General features: G+C 39.9%; 1 protein-coding gene across 8 annotated transcripts in view; it reads left to right on the top strand.

Moving 5' to 3' along the window:
• The window catches only part of LOC139749634 (uncharacterized), a 230,043-nt gene that overhangs the window by 20,302 nt on the left and 192,319 nt on the right, over positions 1 to 17,422 (top strand). For all 8 annotated transcript variants that reach the window (XR_011713005.1, XM_071663782.1, XM_071663784.1 and 5 more), the window contains one exon: positions 8,344 to 8,470. Coding sequence is in view for 7 of the 8 variants with exons in the window: in XM_071663782.1 (XP_071519883.1) it covers positions 8,344 to 8,470 (127 nt within the window). In the remaining variant the exon portion in view is untranslated. The remainder of the gene's footprint in view (positions 1 to 8,343; positions 8,471 to 17,422) is intronic.

Here is a 17,422-nt window from a genome sequence, read left to right as displayed (position 1 = left end):
TCACACCACACATTGTCCTCAAACATCTCATTTCCAGCACATCCATCCTCCTGCGCACAACTCTATCCATAGCCCACGCCTCGCAACCATACAACATTGTTGGAACCACTATTCCTTCAAACATACCCATTTTTGCTTTCCGAGATAATGTTCTCGACTTCCACACATTCTTCAAGGCTCCCAGAATTTTCGCCCCCTCCCCCACCCTATGATCCACTTCCGCTTCCATGTTTCCATCCGCTGCCAGATCCACTCCCAGATATCTAAAACACTTCACTTCCTCCAGTTTTTCTCCATTCAAACTCACCTCCCAATTGACTTGACCCTCAACCCTACTGTACCTAATAACCTTGCTCTTATTCACATTTACTCTTAACTTTCTTCTTTCACACACTTTACCAAACTCAGTCACCAGCTTCTGCAGTTTCTCACATGAATCAGCCACCAGCGCTGTATCATCAGCGAACAACAACTGACTCACTTCCCAAGCTCTCTCATCCCCAACAGACTTCATACTTGCCCCTCTTTCCAAAACTCTTGCATTCACCTCCCTAACAACCCCATCCATAAACAAATTAAACAACCATGGAGACGTCACACACCCCTGCCGCAAACCTACATTCACTGAGAACCAATCACTTTCCTCTCTTCCTACACGTACACATGCCTTACATCCTCGATAAAAACTTTTCACTGCTTCTAACAACTTGCCTCCCACACCATATATTTTTAATACCTTCCACAGAGCATCTCTATCAACTCTATCATATGCCTTCTCCAGATCCATAAATGCTACATACAAATCCATTTGCTTTTTTTTTTTTTAACTTTCTAAAATGGGAACTTTTCTATTTTATCTGTCTAAATCTCTGAAGCCTGTTCCCAATTGGAACTCCCTGAAGGGGGTGGCCATGGCAGTAGAGCCTCCATGACTGGTGAACTTCACTGCCATTTCTTAGCCCTTAGTACCTCACCCTTAACAGGCCTCTGGGAGAAGGCCAATCTTGCACATTGTTTGTAGAGGCTCTTACCTAATGTTCCTATTGACTACTACCACCTAATGCTCTTGCCTAATGTTCCTACCCACTACTTGTACCTAATGCTACTTCTGTCTGTTGCTCCAAACATTTTGTCAAAAGGCAGGGGAAATGCTAATTGCAGAAAATCTAGAGTTACAAAGAATGAGCTGTGTGAGTTAAGTGTTGTCAAGTATTATGTATAACAAGGAGAGATTGTATGTTTGTGGAAAGAATGCCAGTAGTCCACGTGGGTGAGGCAGAAAGAAAAGACAGCGGCCTGGGTCAGAGGAGTGCAACTTGACAACTGCTGAAGTGCTGGCTCACTAAGTTGATCTCACTAACCCTCCTAATACCCAGGCAAGTAGCACTGGTGATATACCTCCCTGTTCATTTTTCTGCCTTCCAGTTACTACCTACCTCTCTTTTCTATTTCATTTGCAGTGTAACTTCAATCTACCGCTCTTTACATTTCTCACGTGCCCACCTCCCAGCTCCTCATGCCTCATTCTCTTCTACAGGCAGTACTGCTTCCTTAATTACTTTCTATTCCTCAGCCACTCCCCTAGCTTCATTTACTCTCACTTTTTGCTGCTCTACACTTAATATCTTTGGGTATCTCTTTACATAAGTCTCTTTTCCAAGCTCAGTCTCTTTCACCACCCTTTTCTTACCCATATGATTTTTTCCTATCCAAAAGCCACAAGTCCTCACCCTCACCTCCACCAAGTAATGATCAGACATCCCACCGGCTGCCCCTCTTATCAAATTCACATCAAAAGTTTCTCATGTACATGCCTCTCAATTAATAAATAATCCAAAAATATCCACTTGCTGTTTACCCAACTCACCCACATTCATACCTTTTTTTCATACTTGATTGCCTTTTCCTGCATTAGCATGGTAATGACAAGAACAAACAAAGAAAGGCCACATTTGTTCACAACCATTTTCTAGCTGTCATGTGCAGTGTACCGAAATCACAGATCTTTATCCACAACCAGGCCTCGGAGAACTTTCCATGGTTTACCCTGGGTGCATCACATACCCTGGTTCAGTCTGTTGACAGCATGTGGACCCCAGTATGTCAAATTGTTCAAGTTCACTCTTATCTTGTGCAAGCCTTTCACCCTTCTGTATGTTTAGGCCCTGGTTGCTCAAAATCTTTTTCACTGTTTCTTACATCTCCTGTTTGGTCTCCCTGTTCTGTTCTCTCCACTTCTGACTTATATGTATTTTCAGCCTTCCCTCTTTCGTTCTCTTCATGTGTCCAAACCATTTCAGCACAACCTCTTTTGCTCTCTCAACCATACTCTTCTTATTACTGCATATCTCTCTTACTCTTTCATTATTTTCCTGATCAAACCATCTCACACCACATATTGTCCTGAAACATTTAATTTACAACACATCCACCCTTCTATGCACAGCCTCATCTATAGTCTGTGACACGCATCCATATAATATTCCCCCTCATACACCTTTAGATTAGGCACTCCTCGTCACCAGTCTTTTTCATCATACTGTTCCACAAGCTAATCTCTATTTTCATTCACATTACTTGGTACACCATGTCCCCTAGTTACCCTCTCAACTGCCATGTTATTTACTCATGCATTCAAATCACCCATCACTCATACCTGATCCTTTGCATCAGTATTGCTGATATACCTGTTCAACTCCTTACAAAACACTCACCTCTTCTTCCTTTCACTTCTAGATGCATAAATACTGATAATCACTCACTTCAAGTAATCCACTTTCATTTTTACCCACATCAGTCTGAGGCTCACTTCCTCACATACACATATTCCCATAGCTCCCTCAGCAGAAGTGCTACCCCTTACCTTAGCTCTAGCCCTTACACTAACCCATGACTTTACCCCTAAGACATTCCAAAATTGTTCTCCCTTCTTCCCCTTGAGATTTGTTTCACTCATAGCTAGAACATGGAAGTTCCTTTCCTCAAGCATAATACCTAGTTCTGTCTGCTAATGAAGGTTACATCCATAGCTATTCAGACATTCCAGTCTGAACCTTTGAGGAGGATGAACACTCCTTGCATGGCTCCTTCTTTTGTTCCACCTTTTGAATATTGAAATATAAGAAGGGAAGGGTTTCCAGCCCTCCACTCTCACCCATTAGTCACACATAACATGTAGGGAATATATGGGAGGTATGTTCCACTCCTATACCCAAGGATGTAAAGCATATCATAGAATTGAATTATTTTATATGTTGGGATGGCCAAGACACACCATAAGCATGAAAAAGTAATGCATAAAGATTTCAGCTTGAACAAAAACTTTACTCCAGCAGGTACCTAGCATTCATTTTTTGCAATTTTTATTTCCAAAATAAGGCTAGGAATGTAAAAGTGATGAAAGATAAAAGTTAAGATGATAAGGAATGGAAGTGTAATACTTTGTTTCCAAATGAGTTGAATGAATAGGTGAAAGATCTTTATGAATTGATGGAAATGAAAGTTAAGGTGATGTAGAACCTGCTGTAAGAATAGATTGAGGAAAGAGAAACAGTTTTAAGGAAGACAGATTGGTTGTAAGATAGTAGTGCTCAAAGGGAAAATTTGAATATCTCATAAGAAAGAAAGGCATAGTGAAGAATGAAGTCCTTGATAAAAGAATTGGAGATAATGGTACATATCCTAGAGTTTGTGTACTCAGTAGGTAGGGATGGCTGAGACATTCCATGTGCATAATCAAACTGTACAGAAATTTCAACATAAACAACAGAGTAACATGAGGTACCTAACATGTATTTTCATCAGTTTTTGTACCCCATAAACTCAAAAACATGGCTAGAAACCTTTACTAAGATACCAAACCAGAGGTTGCTAAACCTACCAAATAGTTGGCCTATTTCTTTCTGTTGTCCTTTGAAATATCTCAATAATGCATCACTGAAGCTGGTTCCTTAACAGATCTGGAGCTTATATGAAGTAGATGGTCTTTTGCCATTGCTTAGTTTCATTTAGACATTTGTCAGTGGAATTTGAGATTTTCTGTACCTGTGACCTTGAAACAAATGGTTGGCTGCAGCCTACATCTCTTACTTTGTTTGTTCATTTAAGTTTTTGGAGTGGTTATGGATGACATAAGTACAAAGCAACAAACAAGTAATGTAAGAATTCATATATGTAAATTGATGTAGGGATGGAGGTATGTAGACAAGAATGGGGGTGATATACCTGTACAGAGATCATTCCTACATCTCTGGTAAAAAAAAAAAAAAAAAAAAAAAAAAAAATGTAAAAGGAGTTTGAAGGTTAAAAAAAAAGAAAAAATGTAAAGGGAGTTTGAATTAGCTTGCGTTCCAAATACTTGGTTGTTAGTAGGATGATGACAGTGATAGATGATATGGTATTACCATTTGTAAGTACTGCCTAAATATGACCAGTGGTTTGCATGTATATAGAGCATTCAACTGTAAACTTTTGAAGTGTGGAGACTCACAGTAGCAGGCATATGCTTTAAACTTGAAGGGATTTGACATGCTGCACAACCATACATTAATTTTTCTGCAGGTTTCCAAGGTTGTTCTTAAAGATGTTTTATCTCTGATTATGTGATCTTAAGGTATTGTCACTGAGGTGAGGATATTCACTTATTATAACAGGGTATGCAGTTTATCATCAAAAGTCATAGAATTTTTTTTTTTTTCTAATGGATGCATCATCCTTAGTCATTTTTACTTACTTTTTGGCTTTTCTATTGCTATTTCATCTAACATTAATGAAATGGTTTCTTTATTTTTAAATAAAAGGAAAGCAAATCAGATCAGAATAATGGATGAATTAGCAAGCTATTTTGAAAGCAGGTAAATATATTGAAGAAGCCTGGGTGGTGGCAGTGCATGATAAATTCTCCCCAGAGTCAATCATCCACCGGCCATGCCGATGAGAGATATTCTCTTGAGCTTTAGAGGAAGGAGACTGAGCAATACTAAAGTAGATGTAGAGGACTAGGCAGGTGATTCTGAATTATGTGATGATGTCTTGGCTATGGGTCATGTGGAGAAGGATTTTATGGACACTGACTCCTCCATCATCAGAAGTGGACCAAGATAAGACCAAGTGTTTTTAGTAGACTTACACTCACAGCAACTAGTAGAGCAAGATGCCTTGCCGCCACAAGAAGAGTAATGGTCCCCAAACAAAAGCCAGCAGTGCTCTGCTTGGCACCTTGACCAGTTTGGAGAAAGTTTCTTTGACATATGTCCTCTGTTCCCTCCACTGAGAAAGGACTCAATGGTCTGTTGCAGTTTGAATTCCTTTTTATTCATTGTGTATTCGATGAAAGACTTAAATGTGGGATCATTGTCTGTCCAACTGATGGAGAGATCACTTTGTACCAGCACCCATCCATGCCCATGATGGAAGCTTGAACATTTGATGGTAGAATTTGTTTTCGTGCTGCTCTGCCTGATGATTTGCTTAGTAGGAAGTTGATGTGACAAGGGATTCTTCGTACAGAAAAGTTAATACCAAATTTCAGTGATGTTACTAGTCCTCATGCCACTCAGAAGAATGTTGAACTGTTCTTAATGTGTCTAATTCTTCACTAGCTTGAAATGATTATTCCAGCACATCCACAGCTTTTACTGCAGTTTCTTCCATGTCTAAATGGTTGAGTTAGTTTCTTTCCCTTACCATTGAATGCATGGTCAAATCTGTGCCTCTGCAGGAAGTAAGTAATAAGTGCCAGTAAACACATGAAGCCCTGTAAGAGGTTTACTTATTGTGCATCCTCAGGTGTCTGAAAGCTAGCCATCATCATTCAAATGCTGTTTCTGTTGAGAGCTGTAGACTGTATGAGTTTAGCATTGATGTGATGTTAGTCATGAATGGCCTGAACTACATCTCATTTGTGTTACAATTTGTAATTATAACAGGTTTATATCTGTTTTTGGCTTCATGTTGAGCATGAAGCTATAGCCTCCCGTATGCTTCCTCCTGGATTGTTTGGAGCATTCAATGGCCTGAATCATTCTTGATTGATTGTTTAAAGTAGTTCCATCATGCACAGTATTTAGGTGACTGTCAATCTACCATTCCACATGCAGGAATTTGATATTTTTTTGTTTATGTAACTTGCCAGAAAAGCCAAAAATTTTCTGCCATTGATGCGGACACTCATAGCCTTCCCTTGTAACTTACTTTTGTATTACTCGTTTGATGTTGAATTTTGTCTCTAGGTACTTTTGTTCAATGCAGCATCACATTGTATCACATATGAAATCTGTCGTGGATACATATCCCAATTCCCTTTCTTGTTTGATTTGGATATTCAGAATTTTTTCTGCATTATTGACAAACTTAGATGGTGTCTTCTTGAGTTACTGAGGGAAAGCCATACCATCAGCAATTGATATGGATGCCTCTGGATCCTTTTTTATGGTAGACTGCTTTCTTTTCCAGTAGCTGAAACAATTTTGACTTGGCAGTTTTGTATAATCTACCATCTGCTGTTCCAGGAGAAAGGGAAAGTTCTTCAAGTTCACTTGTAAAATCATCTCTCAGGTCGAGATTTGTAGTTTGGGCAATCACAACTGATTGTGCGCTTATACTTATTGTTCTTTTACTTATACTTTACTAAGACACCACTAAATGGATTCAGGTTTTGTTTTTTGGGAGGTTCATAAGTCATTGGTTTCAGTGATGGGTTACTGCTCAGCACAGTCATTTAATGCACCAATTTGTTTTATTCTGCATGTAGATCTCTGGCAATATTGTGAAAGGAAAGGACCCTTGAGATTAGACTAGTTGGATCAACAGATTTGCAAAATGTATTTGACTACTCAGAAAGCTAAATCCCTGGGGATAGGGGAGAAAGAATACTTCCCACGTATTCCCTGCGTGTCGTAGAAGGCGACTAAAAGGGGAGGGAGCGGGGGGCTGGAAATCCTCCCCTCTCATCATTTTTTTTAATTTTCCAAAAGAAGGAACAGAGAAGGGGGCCAGGTGAGGATATTCCCTCAAAGGCCCAGTCCTCTGTTCTTAACGCTACCTTGCTAACGCAGGAAATGGCAAATAGTTTGAAAGAAAAGAAAAAAAAAAGAAAGCTAAATGACAACATGTACACAGTGCTCATCCTTTACAGTTAGTGTTACTTTAGATTTTTTTTGTGAGTGATTATTCCATCTAACAAACTAGCCGTCTTTCTACACTTTCCACAAGCAGTCATAGCCCATCTGTGCATAGCAGTGTCCTGTGATGCCTTTTGGGGATTTACTGTCTCTGTTGATAGTTTGCTCAGTTGTATAGTTGAGAGATACTTGGCTGAATGCACGACTATCATTGTGCTGTTCTGCAAATTCTGAAATCAGATGGGCAGTTTTAAATGCAATTATATCACAGTGATAGATCATCAAGTAATGAGCATAGGTCATGAAATTATATGCATACATCCAGTGAATCATCTCTTTCAAGCATGATTTATGCATGTTCTATAAACCCTTTTCTTTGGTTCTTACAAACATAGAAAAAGAGAAACAATATTGATGTATGACTCCCATAGGCTAGCCACTAAGCTATGTTGATGTTTCTTTGAACAGTTCAAAGGCTGTCATAACTTCAGGATAATCAGATGTTTGAGACTTCATCTTGCTCAACTGTGCCCTTGAAAGTTTTGCTTGTACTGAACGTATTGCACAGAGATTTAGTGTCAAGTGGGATTTGTCATTGTTTTCCTACCATGTTGATCATTTTAGTGTCATCATGGCATCATAGACTATATTATGGGATATGACTGTTCTCTTCTACTGATGTTTATTCATTACATTGTGATGGAACCAGGTGCTACTTTCACATTCTTAGTGAATATTTCAAGAGGCACAGCATTGCCAGAACACTTCCCCAGAATGCAAAGAAAGTTACAACCAAAGTGAAGGGTTTTCATGCACAAAGCAGCTTGCTTGAATTCACCTGGATAAGACCAAGCAGTTTGCTTGGCTTTAAAATGAATCATAGCACTATCATGAGAGCCTCTTGACCAAAAAGGCAGCCATTTCCTTTGAGCAGGTACTTCTTTGCATTACTTGTAACTAGATTAATTTCCCAAACTTTAGAATTACACAAAATGAATGTAACTATTGTGTTTTACTTGTCTGTAAACCTTGGAGTAATCTGTAGGGCTTCTGTGAATTGTAGGCACTGGTTTTGTTACATTACACATGACAGCTACATACTGTATCTTGGTAAATTTAACCATTGTTCATTTGTTCTTGATAATACCTTTCTAAAATGGAAAAGGTAGTTACAAATGAAAAAAAGTGTGTAACTAACTCTGTAAATGTTTTGGATTTACAGATGCATGATGGATAAGGTGAAAAGAAAAAAAGACCTCTGCTGCTTTTGTGGTATTGGAGATGACCATGAACTTGAACTAGGAAAGATGTATAATTTGGAAAATATCTCAGTACATTACTACTGCTTAGTAAGTAGAAAAATATAATGGATTGTATTTTTTGAGTTGTTGCGATGGATGTTGATATATACTGTATGTAACAACTAGTATTTTCTGTGACAGTTATGAGGCATAGTCTGTAGTTTCAATGATTTGTTCTTGCAAGACAGTCAGATGTTAACTGTAGAGAGGCAGCCAATCAGTATAGTAGCCATCTTAGGCATGAAAAGTGGCTGATTTTGGCATGATGAGTAAGAATTTGTAGATTTGATAAACAAGTATGTTTGTTTACTGGCAAGCTTAGCGGTATTCATGCATAAACTCTTGCCCTACCCTACTAACTTTAGTTCTGAGTTGAGTGCATCAGTAATAATATATCCAGGAGTGCTCATGTGTTGTAGGTTTTCAAGTTGATAGGTAGTAGATGGTTTGCAGCCAATGACCAGCAAGGTATATTACCAATGCTACCTGCCTGGGAATTGAGAGGGTTAGTGATGGCTGCATAGTGAGTCAGCACTTCAGTGGTAGTCAAACTGCACTTGTTTGACTCGGGTAGCTCTCTTTTTTTTCTGCCTAACCCACCTGTGGACTACTGGCATTCTGTCAGTAGACATACAATCTCTTCTTGTCATCCATAACACTTGACAACACTTAACTCGCATAGCTCATTCTTTGTAACTCTTAATTTTCCGACAGTGAACACCATGAGCTGGCCCTGCCTTTTGGCATAGTCATAGGAACAATAGGTAAAAGTAGTAGGGAGTAGTCAGTAGGAACATTAGGTAGGAACCACTGCAAATACTGTGCTAGAGTTGACCTCTGCCAGTAGCCTGTTAAGGTTATGGCACAGAAGGCTAAGAAGCCGCACTAGAGTTCACTAGTTAAGAAGAATGTATTGCCATGGGCATCTCCTTGAAGGAGTTCTAGTTGGAACAGGCATCAGGGATATAGATAGACAAGTTAATAGTTGTCCATTATGATTATGTTACATGATGATGCACCATTTTTGTTATAAACATAATCTGCTTTTAGATTTATAACACCATTAGTTTCTGATTAAACAAAAACATATGAAAGTGTTTTGTCTAGATTTTGCTGTAAATGTAATTACACTTGATTCCCTACTTCTGACCATCTGCACATACAACAGGTAAAAATATTATTTTTTTCATACCTATTCGCCATTTCCTGCATTAGCAAAGTAACTTTAAGAACAGAGGACTAAGCCTTTGAGGAAATATCCTCACTCAGCCTCCTTCTCTGTTCCTTCTTTTGGAAAATTAAGAATGGGAGGGGCAGATTTCCAGCTCCCCTGCTCCCGCCCCTTTTAGTCGCCTTCTACAACACGCAGGAAATATGTGGGATGTATTCTTTCTCCCCTATCCCCAGGGATATCATTGTTATATTTTTATTTATTATACTTAATTGGTTTCCCGCATCAGCGAGGTTGTGCCAGGAAACAGACGAAGAATGGCCCATCCACTCATATACACACATATATAAACACATATATTTGTCTGTTTTCCTGGCGTTGACTCGCTGGTTGGTAAGGATATTCACTGTATGTATGGTTCATGGTGAAGTGCCTGAGGATTGGCGGTATGCATGCATAGTGCGATTGTACAAAGGCAATGGGGATAAAGGTGAGTGTTCAAATTACAGAGGTATAAGTTTGTTGAGTATTCCTGGGAAATTATATGGGAGGTATTGATTGAGAGAGTAAAGGCATGTACAGAGCATCAGATTGGGGAGGAGCAGTGTGGTTTCAGAAATGGTAGAGGATGTGTGGATTGGGTGTTTGCTTTGAAGAATGTATGTGAGAAGTACTTAGAAAAACAGATGGATTTGTATGTAGCATTTATGGATCTTGAGAAGGCATATGATAAAAGACTTGATAGAGATGTTTTGTGAAAGGTATTAAGAGTATATGGCGTGGGAGGTAAGTTGTTAGAAGCAGTGACAAGTATTTATTGAGGATGTAAGGCATGTGTATGAGTAGGAAGAGAGGAAAGTGATTAGTTCCCAGTGAATATCGGTTTGCGGCAGGGGTGCGTGATGTCTCCATGGTTGTTTAATTTGTTAATGGATGGGGTGGTTAGGGAGGTGAATGCAAGAGTTTTGGAGAGAGGGGCAAGTATGCAGTCTGTTGTGGATGAGAGGACTTGGGAAGTGAGTCAGTTGTTGTTCGCTGATGATACAGCGCTGATGGCTGATTCGTGTGAGAAACTGCAGAAGCTGGAGACTGAGTTTGGTAAAGTGTATGAAAGAAAGCTGAGAGTAAATGTGAATAAGAGCAAGGTTATTAGTTTCAGTAGGGTTGAGGGACAAGTTAATTGGGAGGTAAGTTTGAATGGAGAAAAACTGGAGGAAGTGAAGTGTTTTAGATATCTGGGAGTGGATTTAGCAGTGGATGGAACCATAGAAGCGGAAGTGAGTCACAGGGTGGGGTAGGGGGTGAAGGTTCTGGGAGTGTTGAAGAATGTGTGGAAGGTGAGAACATTATCTAGGAGAGCAAAAATGGTTATGTTTGAAGGAATAGTGATTCCAACAATGTTATATAGTTGCGAGGCATGGGCTATAGACAAGGTTGTGCGGAGAGTGGATGTATTGGAAATAAGATGTTTGAGGACAATATGTAGTGTGAGGTGGTTTGATCGAGTAAGTAATGAAAGGGTAAGAGAGATGTGTGGTAATAAAAAGAGTGAGGTTGTGAGAGCAGAAGAGGGTGTATTAAAATGGTTTGTTCACATGGAGAGAATGAGTGAGGAAAGATTGACAAAGAGGATATATGTTTCAGAGGTGGAGGGAACGAGGAGAAGTGGGAGACCAAATTATAGGTGGAAGGATGGAGTGAAAAAGATTTAGAGTGATCAGGGCCTGAACATACAGGAGGGTGAAAAGCATGCAAGGAATAGAGTGATTTGGAACGATGTGGTATACTGGGGTTGATGTGCTGTCAATGGATTGGACCAGGGCATGTGAAGCGTCTGGGATAAACCATGGAAAGTTTTGTGGGGCCTAGATGTGGAAAGGGTCCTGTGGTTTCGAAGCATTACACATGACAGCTAGAGACTGAGTGTGAATTAATGTGGCCTTTGTTGTTTTTCGTAGTGCTACCTTACATGCGCGCAGAATGAGGGGTTGCTGTTTCATGTGTTGCGGGGTGGCTACGGGAATGGACGAAGGCAGGAAGTATGAATATGTGTATATGTTGAAATGTATAGGTATGTATATGCATGTGTGGGCATTTATGTACATGCATGTGTATGTGGGTGGATTGGGCCATTCTTTCATCTGTTTCCTTGCACTACCTCGCTAATGCGGGAGACAGCGACTAAGTGTAATGAATAATAGAATAAAGATAAATAGATTGGGGTGTCTAAATGTATGTGGATGTAACCAAGATGAGAAAAAAGGAGAGATAGGTAGTATGTTTGAGGAAAGGAACCTGGATGTTTTGGCTCTGAGTGAAACGAAGCTCAAGGGTAAAGGGGAAGAATGGTTTGGGAATGTCTTGGGAGTAAAGTCAGGGGTTAGTGAGAGGACAAGAGCAAGGGAAGGAGTAGCACTACTCCTGACACAGGAGTTGTGGGAGTATGTGATAGAGGGTAAGAAAGTAAATTCTAGATTGATATGGGTAAAACTGAAAGTTGATGGAGAGAGATGGGTGATTATTGTTGCATATGCACCTGGGCATGAGAAGAAAGATCATGAGAGGCAAGTGTTTTGGGAGCAGCTGAATGAGTGTGTTAGTGGTTTTGATGCACAAGACCAGGCTATAGTGATGGGTGATTTAAATGCAAAGGTGAGTAATGTGGCAGTTGAGGGAATAATTGGTGTACATGGGGTGTTCAGTGTTGTAAATGGAAATGGTGAAGAGCTTGTAGATTTATGTGCTGAAAAAGGACTGGTGATTGGGAATACCTGGTTTGAAAAGCGAGATATACATAAGTATACGTATGTAAGTAGGAGAGATGGCCAGAGAGCGTTATTGGATTACGTGTTAATTGATAGGCGCGCGAAAGAGAGACTTTTGGATATTAATGTGCTGAGAGGTGCAACTGGAGGGATGTCTGATCATTATCTTGTGGAGGCAAAGGTGAAGATTTGTAGGGATTTTCAGAAAAGAAGAGAGAATGTTGGGGTGAAGAGAGTGTTGAGAGTAAGTGAGCTTGGGAAGGAGACTTGTGTGAGGAAGTACCAGGAGAGACTGAGTACAGAATGGAAAAAGGTGAGAACACAGGAGGTAAGGGGAGTGGGGGAGGAATGGGATGTATTTAGGGAATCAGTGATGGCTTGCGCAAAAGATGCTTGTGGCATGAGAAGCGTGGGAGGTGGGTTGATTAGAAAGGGTAGTGAGTGGTGGGATGAAGAAGTTAAAATTATTAGTGAAAGGGAAGAGAGAGGCATTTGGATGATTTTTGCAGGGAAAAAATGCAAATGAGTGGGAGATGTATAAAAGAAAGAGGCAGGAGGTCAAGAGAAAGGTGCAAGAGGTGAAAAAGAGGGCAAATGAGAGTTGGGGTGAGAGAGTATCATTAAATTTTAGGGAGAATAAAAAGATGTTTTGGAAGGAGGTAAATAAAGTATGAAGGACAAGGGAGCAAATGGGAACTTCAATGAAGGGGGCTAATGGGGAGGTGGTAACAAGTAGTGGTGATGTGAGATGGAGTGAGTATTTTGAAGGTTTGTTGAACGTGTTTGATGATAGAGTGGCAGATATAGGGTGTTTTGGTCGAGGTGGTGTGCAAAGTGAGAGGGTTAGGGAAAATGATTTGGTAAACAGAGAAGAGGTAGTGGGAGCTTTGCAGAAGATGAAAGCCGGCAAGACAGCAGGTTTGGATGGTATTGCAGTGGAATTTATTAAAAAAGGGGGTGACTGTATTGTTGACTGGTTGGTAAGGTTATTTGATGTATGTATGATTCATGATGAGGTGCCTGAGGATTGGCAGAATGCTTGCATAGTGCCATTGTACAAAGGCAAAGGGGATAAGAGTGAGTGCTCAAATTACAGAGGTATAAGTGTGTTGAGTATTCCTGGTAAATTATATGGGAGGGTATTGATTGAGAGGGTGAATGCATGTACAGAGGATCAGATTGGGGAAGAGCAGTGTGGTTTCAGAAGTGGTAGAGGATGTGTGGATCAGGTGTTTGCTTTGAATAATGTACATGAGAAATACTTAGAAAAGCAGGTGGATTTGTATATAGCATTTATGGATCTGGAGAAGGCATATGATAGAGTTGATAGAGATGCTCTGTGGAAGGTATTAAGAATATATGGTGTGGGAGGCAAGTTGTTAGAAGCAGTGAAAAGTTTTTATCGAGGATGGAAGGCATGTGTACGTGTAGGAAGAGAGGAAAATTATTGGTTCTCAGTGAATGTAGGTTTGCGGCTGGGGTGTGTGATGTCTCCATGGTTGTTTAATTTGTTTATGGATGGGGTTGTTAGGGAGATGAATGCAAGAGTTTTGGAAAGAGGGGCAAGTATGAAGTCTGTTGTGGATGAGAGAGCTTGGGAAGTGAGTCAGTTGTTGTTCGCTGATGATACAGCACTGGTGGCTGATTCATGTGAGAAATTGCAGAAGCTGGTGACTGAGTTTGGTAAAGTGTGTGAAAGAAGAAAGCTAAGAGTAAATGTGAATAAGAGCAAGGTTATTAGGTACAGTAGGGTTGAGGGTCAAGTCAATTGGGAGGTAAGTTTGAATAGAGAAAAACTGGAGGAAGTAAAGTGTTTTAGATATCTGGGAGTGGATCTGGCAGCGGATGGAACCATGGAAGCGGAAGTGAATCATAGGGTGGGGGAGGGGGTGAAAATTCTGGGAGCCTTGAAGAAGTGTGGAAGTCGAGAACATTATCTCGGAAAGCAAAAATGGGTATGTTTGAAGGAATAGTGGTTCCAACACTGTTGTATGGTTGTGAGGCATGGGCTATGGATAGAGTTGTGCGCAGGAGGGTGGATGTGCTGGAAATGAGATGTTTGAGGACAATATGTGGTGTGAGGTGGTTTGATCAAGTAAGTGATGTAAGGGTAAGAGAGATGTGTGGAAATAAAAAGAGCGTGGTTGAGAGAGTAGAAGAGGGTGTTTTGAAATGGTTTGGTCACATGGAGAGAATGAGTGAGGAAAGATTGACCAAGAGGATATATGTGTCAGAGGTGGAGGGAACGAGAAGAGGGAGACCAAATTGGAGGTGGAAAGATGGAGTGAAAAAGATTTTGTGTGATCGGGGCCTGAACATGCATGAGGGTGAAAGGCCTGCAAGGAATAGAGTGAATTGGAACGATGTGGTATACCGGGGTCGACGTGCTGTCAATGGATTGAACCAGGGCATGTGAAGAGTCTGGGATAAACCATGGAAAGTTGTGTGGGGCCTGGATGTGGAAAGGGAGCTGTGGTTTCGGGCATTATTGCATGACAGCTAGAGACTGAGTGTGAACGAATGGGGCCTTTGTTGTCTTTTCCTAGCGCTACCTTGCACACATGAGGGGGGAGGGGGTTGTTATTCCATGTGTGGCGAGTGGGCGATGGGAATGAATAAAGGCAGACTATGAATTATGTACATGTATATATATGTATATGTCTGTGTGTGTATATATATGTGTACATTGTGATGTATAGGTATGTATATTTGCGTGTGTGGACGTGTATGTATATACATGTGTATGTGGGTGGGTTGGGATTCTTTCGTCTGTTTCCTTGCGCTACCTCGCCAAGGCGGGAGACAGCGACAAAGCAAAATAAATAAATGAATAAATAAATAAATATATATATATATCTTCATACACATTTGCTATTTCCCGCTTTAGCGAGGTAGCTTTAAAAACAGAAGACTGAGCCTTAGAGGGAACATCCTCACTTGGCCCCCTTCTCTGTTCCTTCTTTTGGAAAATTAAAAACAAGAGGAGAAAATTTCCAGCCCTCTGCTCCCTCCCCTTTTAGTTGCCTTCTACGACATGCAGGGAATACATGGGAAGTATTCTTTCTCCCTTCTCCCCATGGATGTATTTATTTCTTTATTATAATTAATCCATCTCCTGCGTTAGTGAGGTAGCGCAAGGAAACAGATGAAAGAATGGCCCAACCCACCCACATACACATGTATATACATAAACACCCACCCACACACACACACACATATACATACCTATACATTTCAACACTCAACTCTTTTTCCACTTGTACACATGCCTTACACCATTGATAAAAACTTCTCACTGCTTCTAGCAGCTTACCTCCTAGACCATTTTCCTAATATCTTCCACAAAGCATCTCTATGAGCCCTATCATATTCCTTCTCCAGGTCCATAAATGCCACATACAAATCCATCTGTTTTTTTGAGAATTTCTTACACACATTCTTCTGAAACCACACTGTTCCTCCCCAATCTGATGTCTGTACATGCCTTCACCCTCTCAGTAAATAACCTCCCATATAATTTTCCAGGTATACTCAACGAACATATGCCTCTGTAGTTTTAACATTTACCTTTATCTCCTTTGCCTTTATACAGTGGCAGTGTACATGCATTCCTCCAATACTCAGGCACTTGATGATGATCCATGCATACACTGAATACCCTAACATCCTAATCAACAATAAAGTCACCTGTTTTGTTAATGCATTCAACTGCAATATCCCTGCCTTGCTGGATTTCATCTTCTGCAAGGCTTTCACCACCTCTTTTTTTTTTTCACCAAACCACCATCCCTGACTCTTTCACTTTGTATAGCATCCTGACCTAAACACCCTACATCTGTCATCAAGCACATTCAACAATTCTTCAAAATACTCACTTCATCTCCTCACTCCATCACTACCTGTTATCACTTCCCCTTTTGCTCCCTTCACTGATGTCCCCATTTGCTCTCTTATCTTTCGCACATTATTCACTTTAAAGAAGATTGTGAAAAACATACTTTGCCAACATTTTACCAGTCACTTACAGTTTGCTCATATGTGAAATCGATGTGTAGAGGGTGCAACTCTGTTCTTTATTGATTACGTACTCGAGCTTATGGACAAATCTAATACTATTTGTATAAAACATTGTGTAAAGATACTTTTTATAAATTTAACACCATTCTGTGTCATATAATGATGAAAAAACTGAATAACATGAATGAAAATTCTAACTTAATTCTTTGGATTAATGCTTTCCTCACTGGAAGGCCACTATATGTTAAATTTCTTAATGAAAAATCGGATATTATAATTACAGATACAGAGGCTCCACAGGGCTATGTGCTGTCACCTGTGTTATTCACCATCTATACTAGTGATTGTTGCAGTCATACTGCCAACTCTTAGCTTTTCAAGTATGCAGATGATACAGCTCTCATGAGTCATGTACTAATGATGATGACGTGTATTGAGTGGAAGTAGAATATTTACCTTGAACTTAACTATCAGAAAACAAAAGAAATGGTTGTAACTTATAGTACTTTAACAGTTGCTCAGGCACCTTTATATATTACTGGCGAATTTATAGAATCTGAAGGAATATGAATATCTTGGTATAATCATTGATGATTACGTTTCTTTCGTTAGAATGTGAAGGCACTGTGCAAAAAGGTAAAATCTAGAATGTATTTTGTTAGGAAGCTTAGCAACCTTAAAATTGACATTTTATACAGCTGTTGTACAGTCAGTAATCTCATTTTCAGTCACATGTTGGTATAGAAACTGTAATTCAGATTCAAAACATAAATTGACAGAAACTATTAAGAACTATTGAATTACGGGTCTGGAATACCAGTACACAAGCAGAAGTATAAAAAAATGTATGATATAAAGATATGAAGTAATTCAGTGACCAGAATCATCCACTGAATAACAAATAACAAATGCTTCCCTCTGGAAGAAGATTGAGATCAACGAAATGTTGGACAGCTAGGTATGAGAAATCTTTTATACCCACGAGTATAACAATGATTAATAATGGGTAAGTTAGTTTAATTGGTACTCCTGGTTGCTTAAGGTTTG

Source organism: Panulirus ornatus, chromosome 7 (assembly GCF_036320965.1).
Source record: "Panulirus ornatus isolate Po-2019 chromosome 7, ASM3632096v1, whole genome shotgun sequence".
Taxonomy (NCBI): domain Eukaryota; kingdom Metazoa; phylum Arthropoda; class Malacostraca; order Decapoda; family Palinuridae; genus Panulirus; species Panulirus ornatus.
Note: the sequence above shows the minus strand (reverse complement) of the source record. Positions and strands in the feature narration are given on the sequence as shown.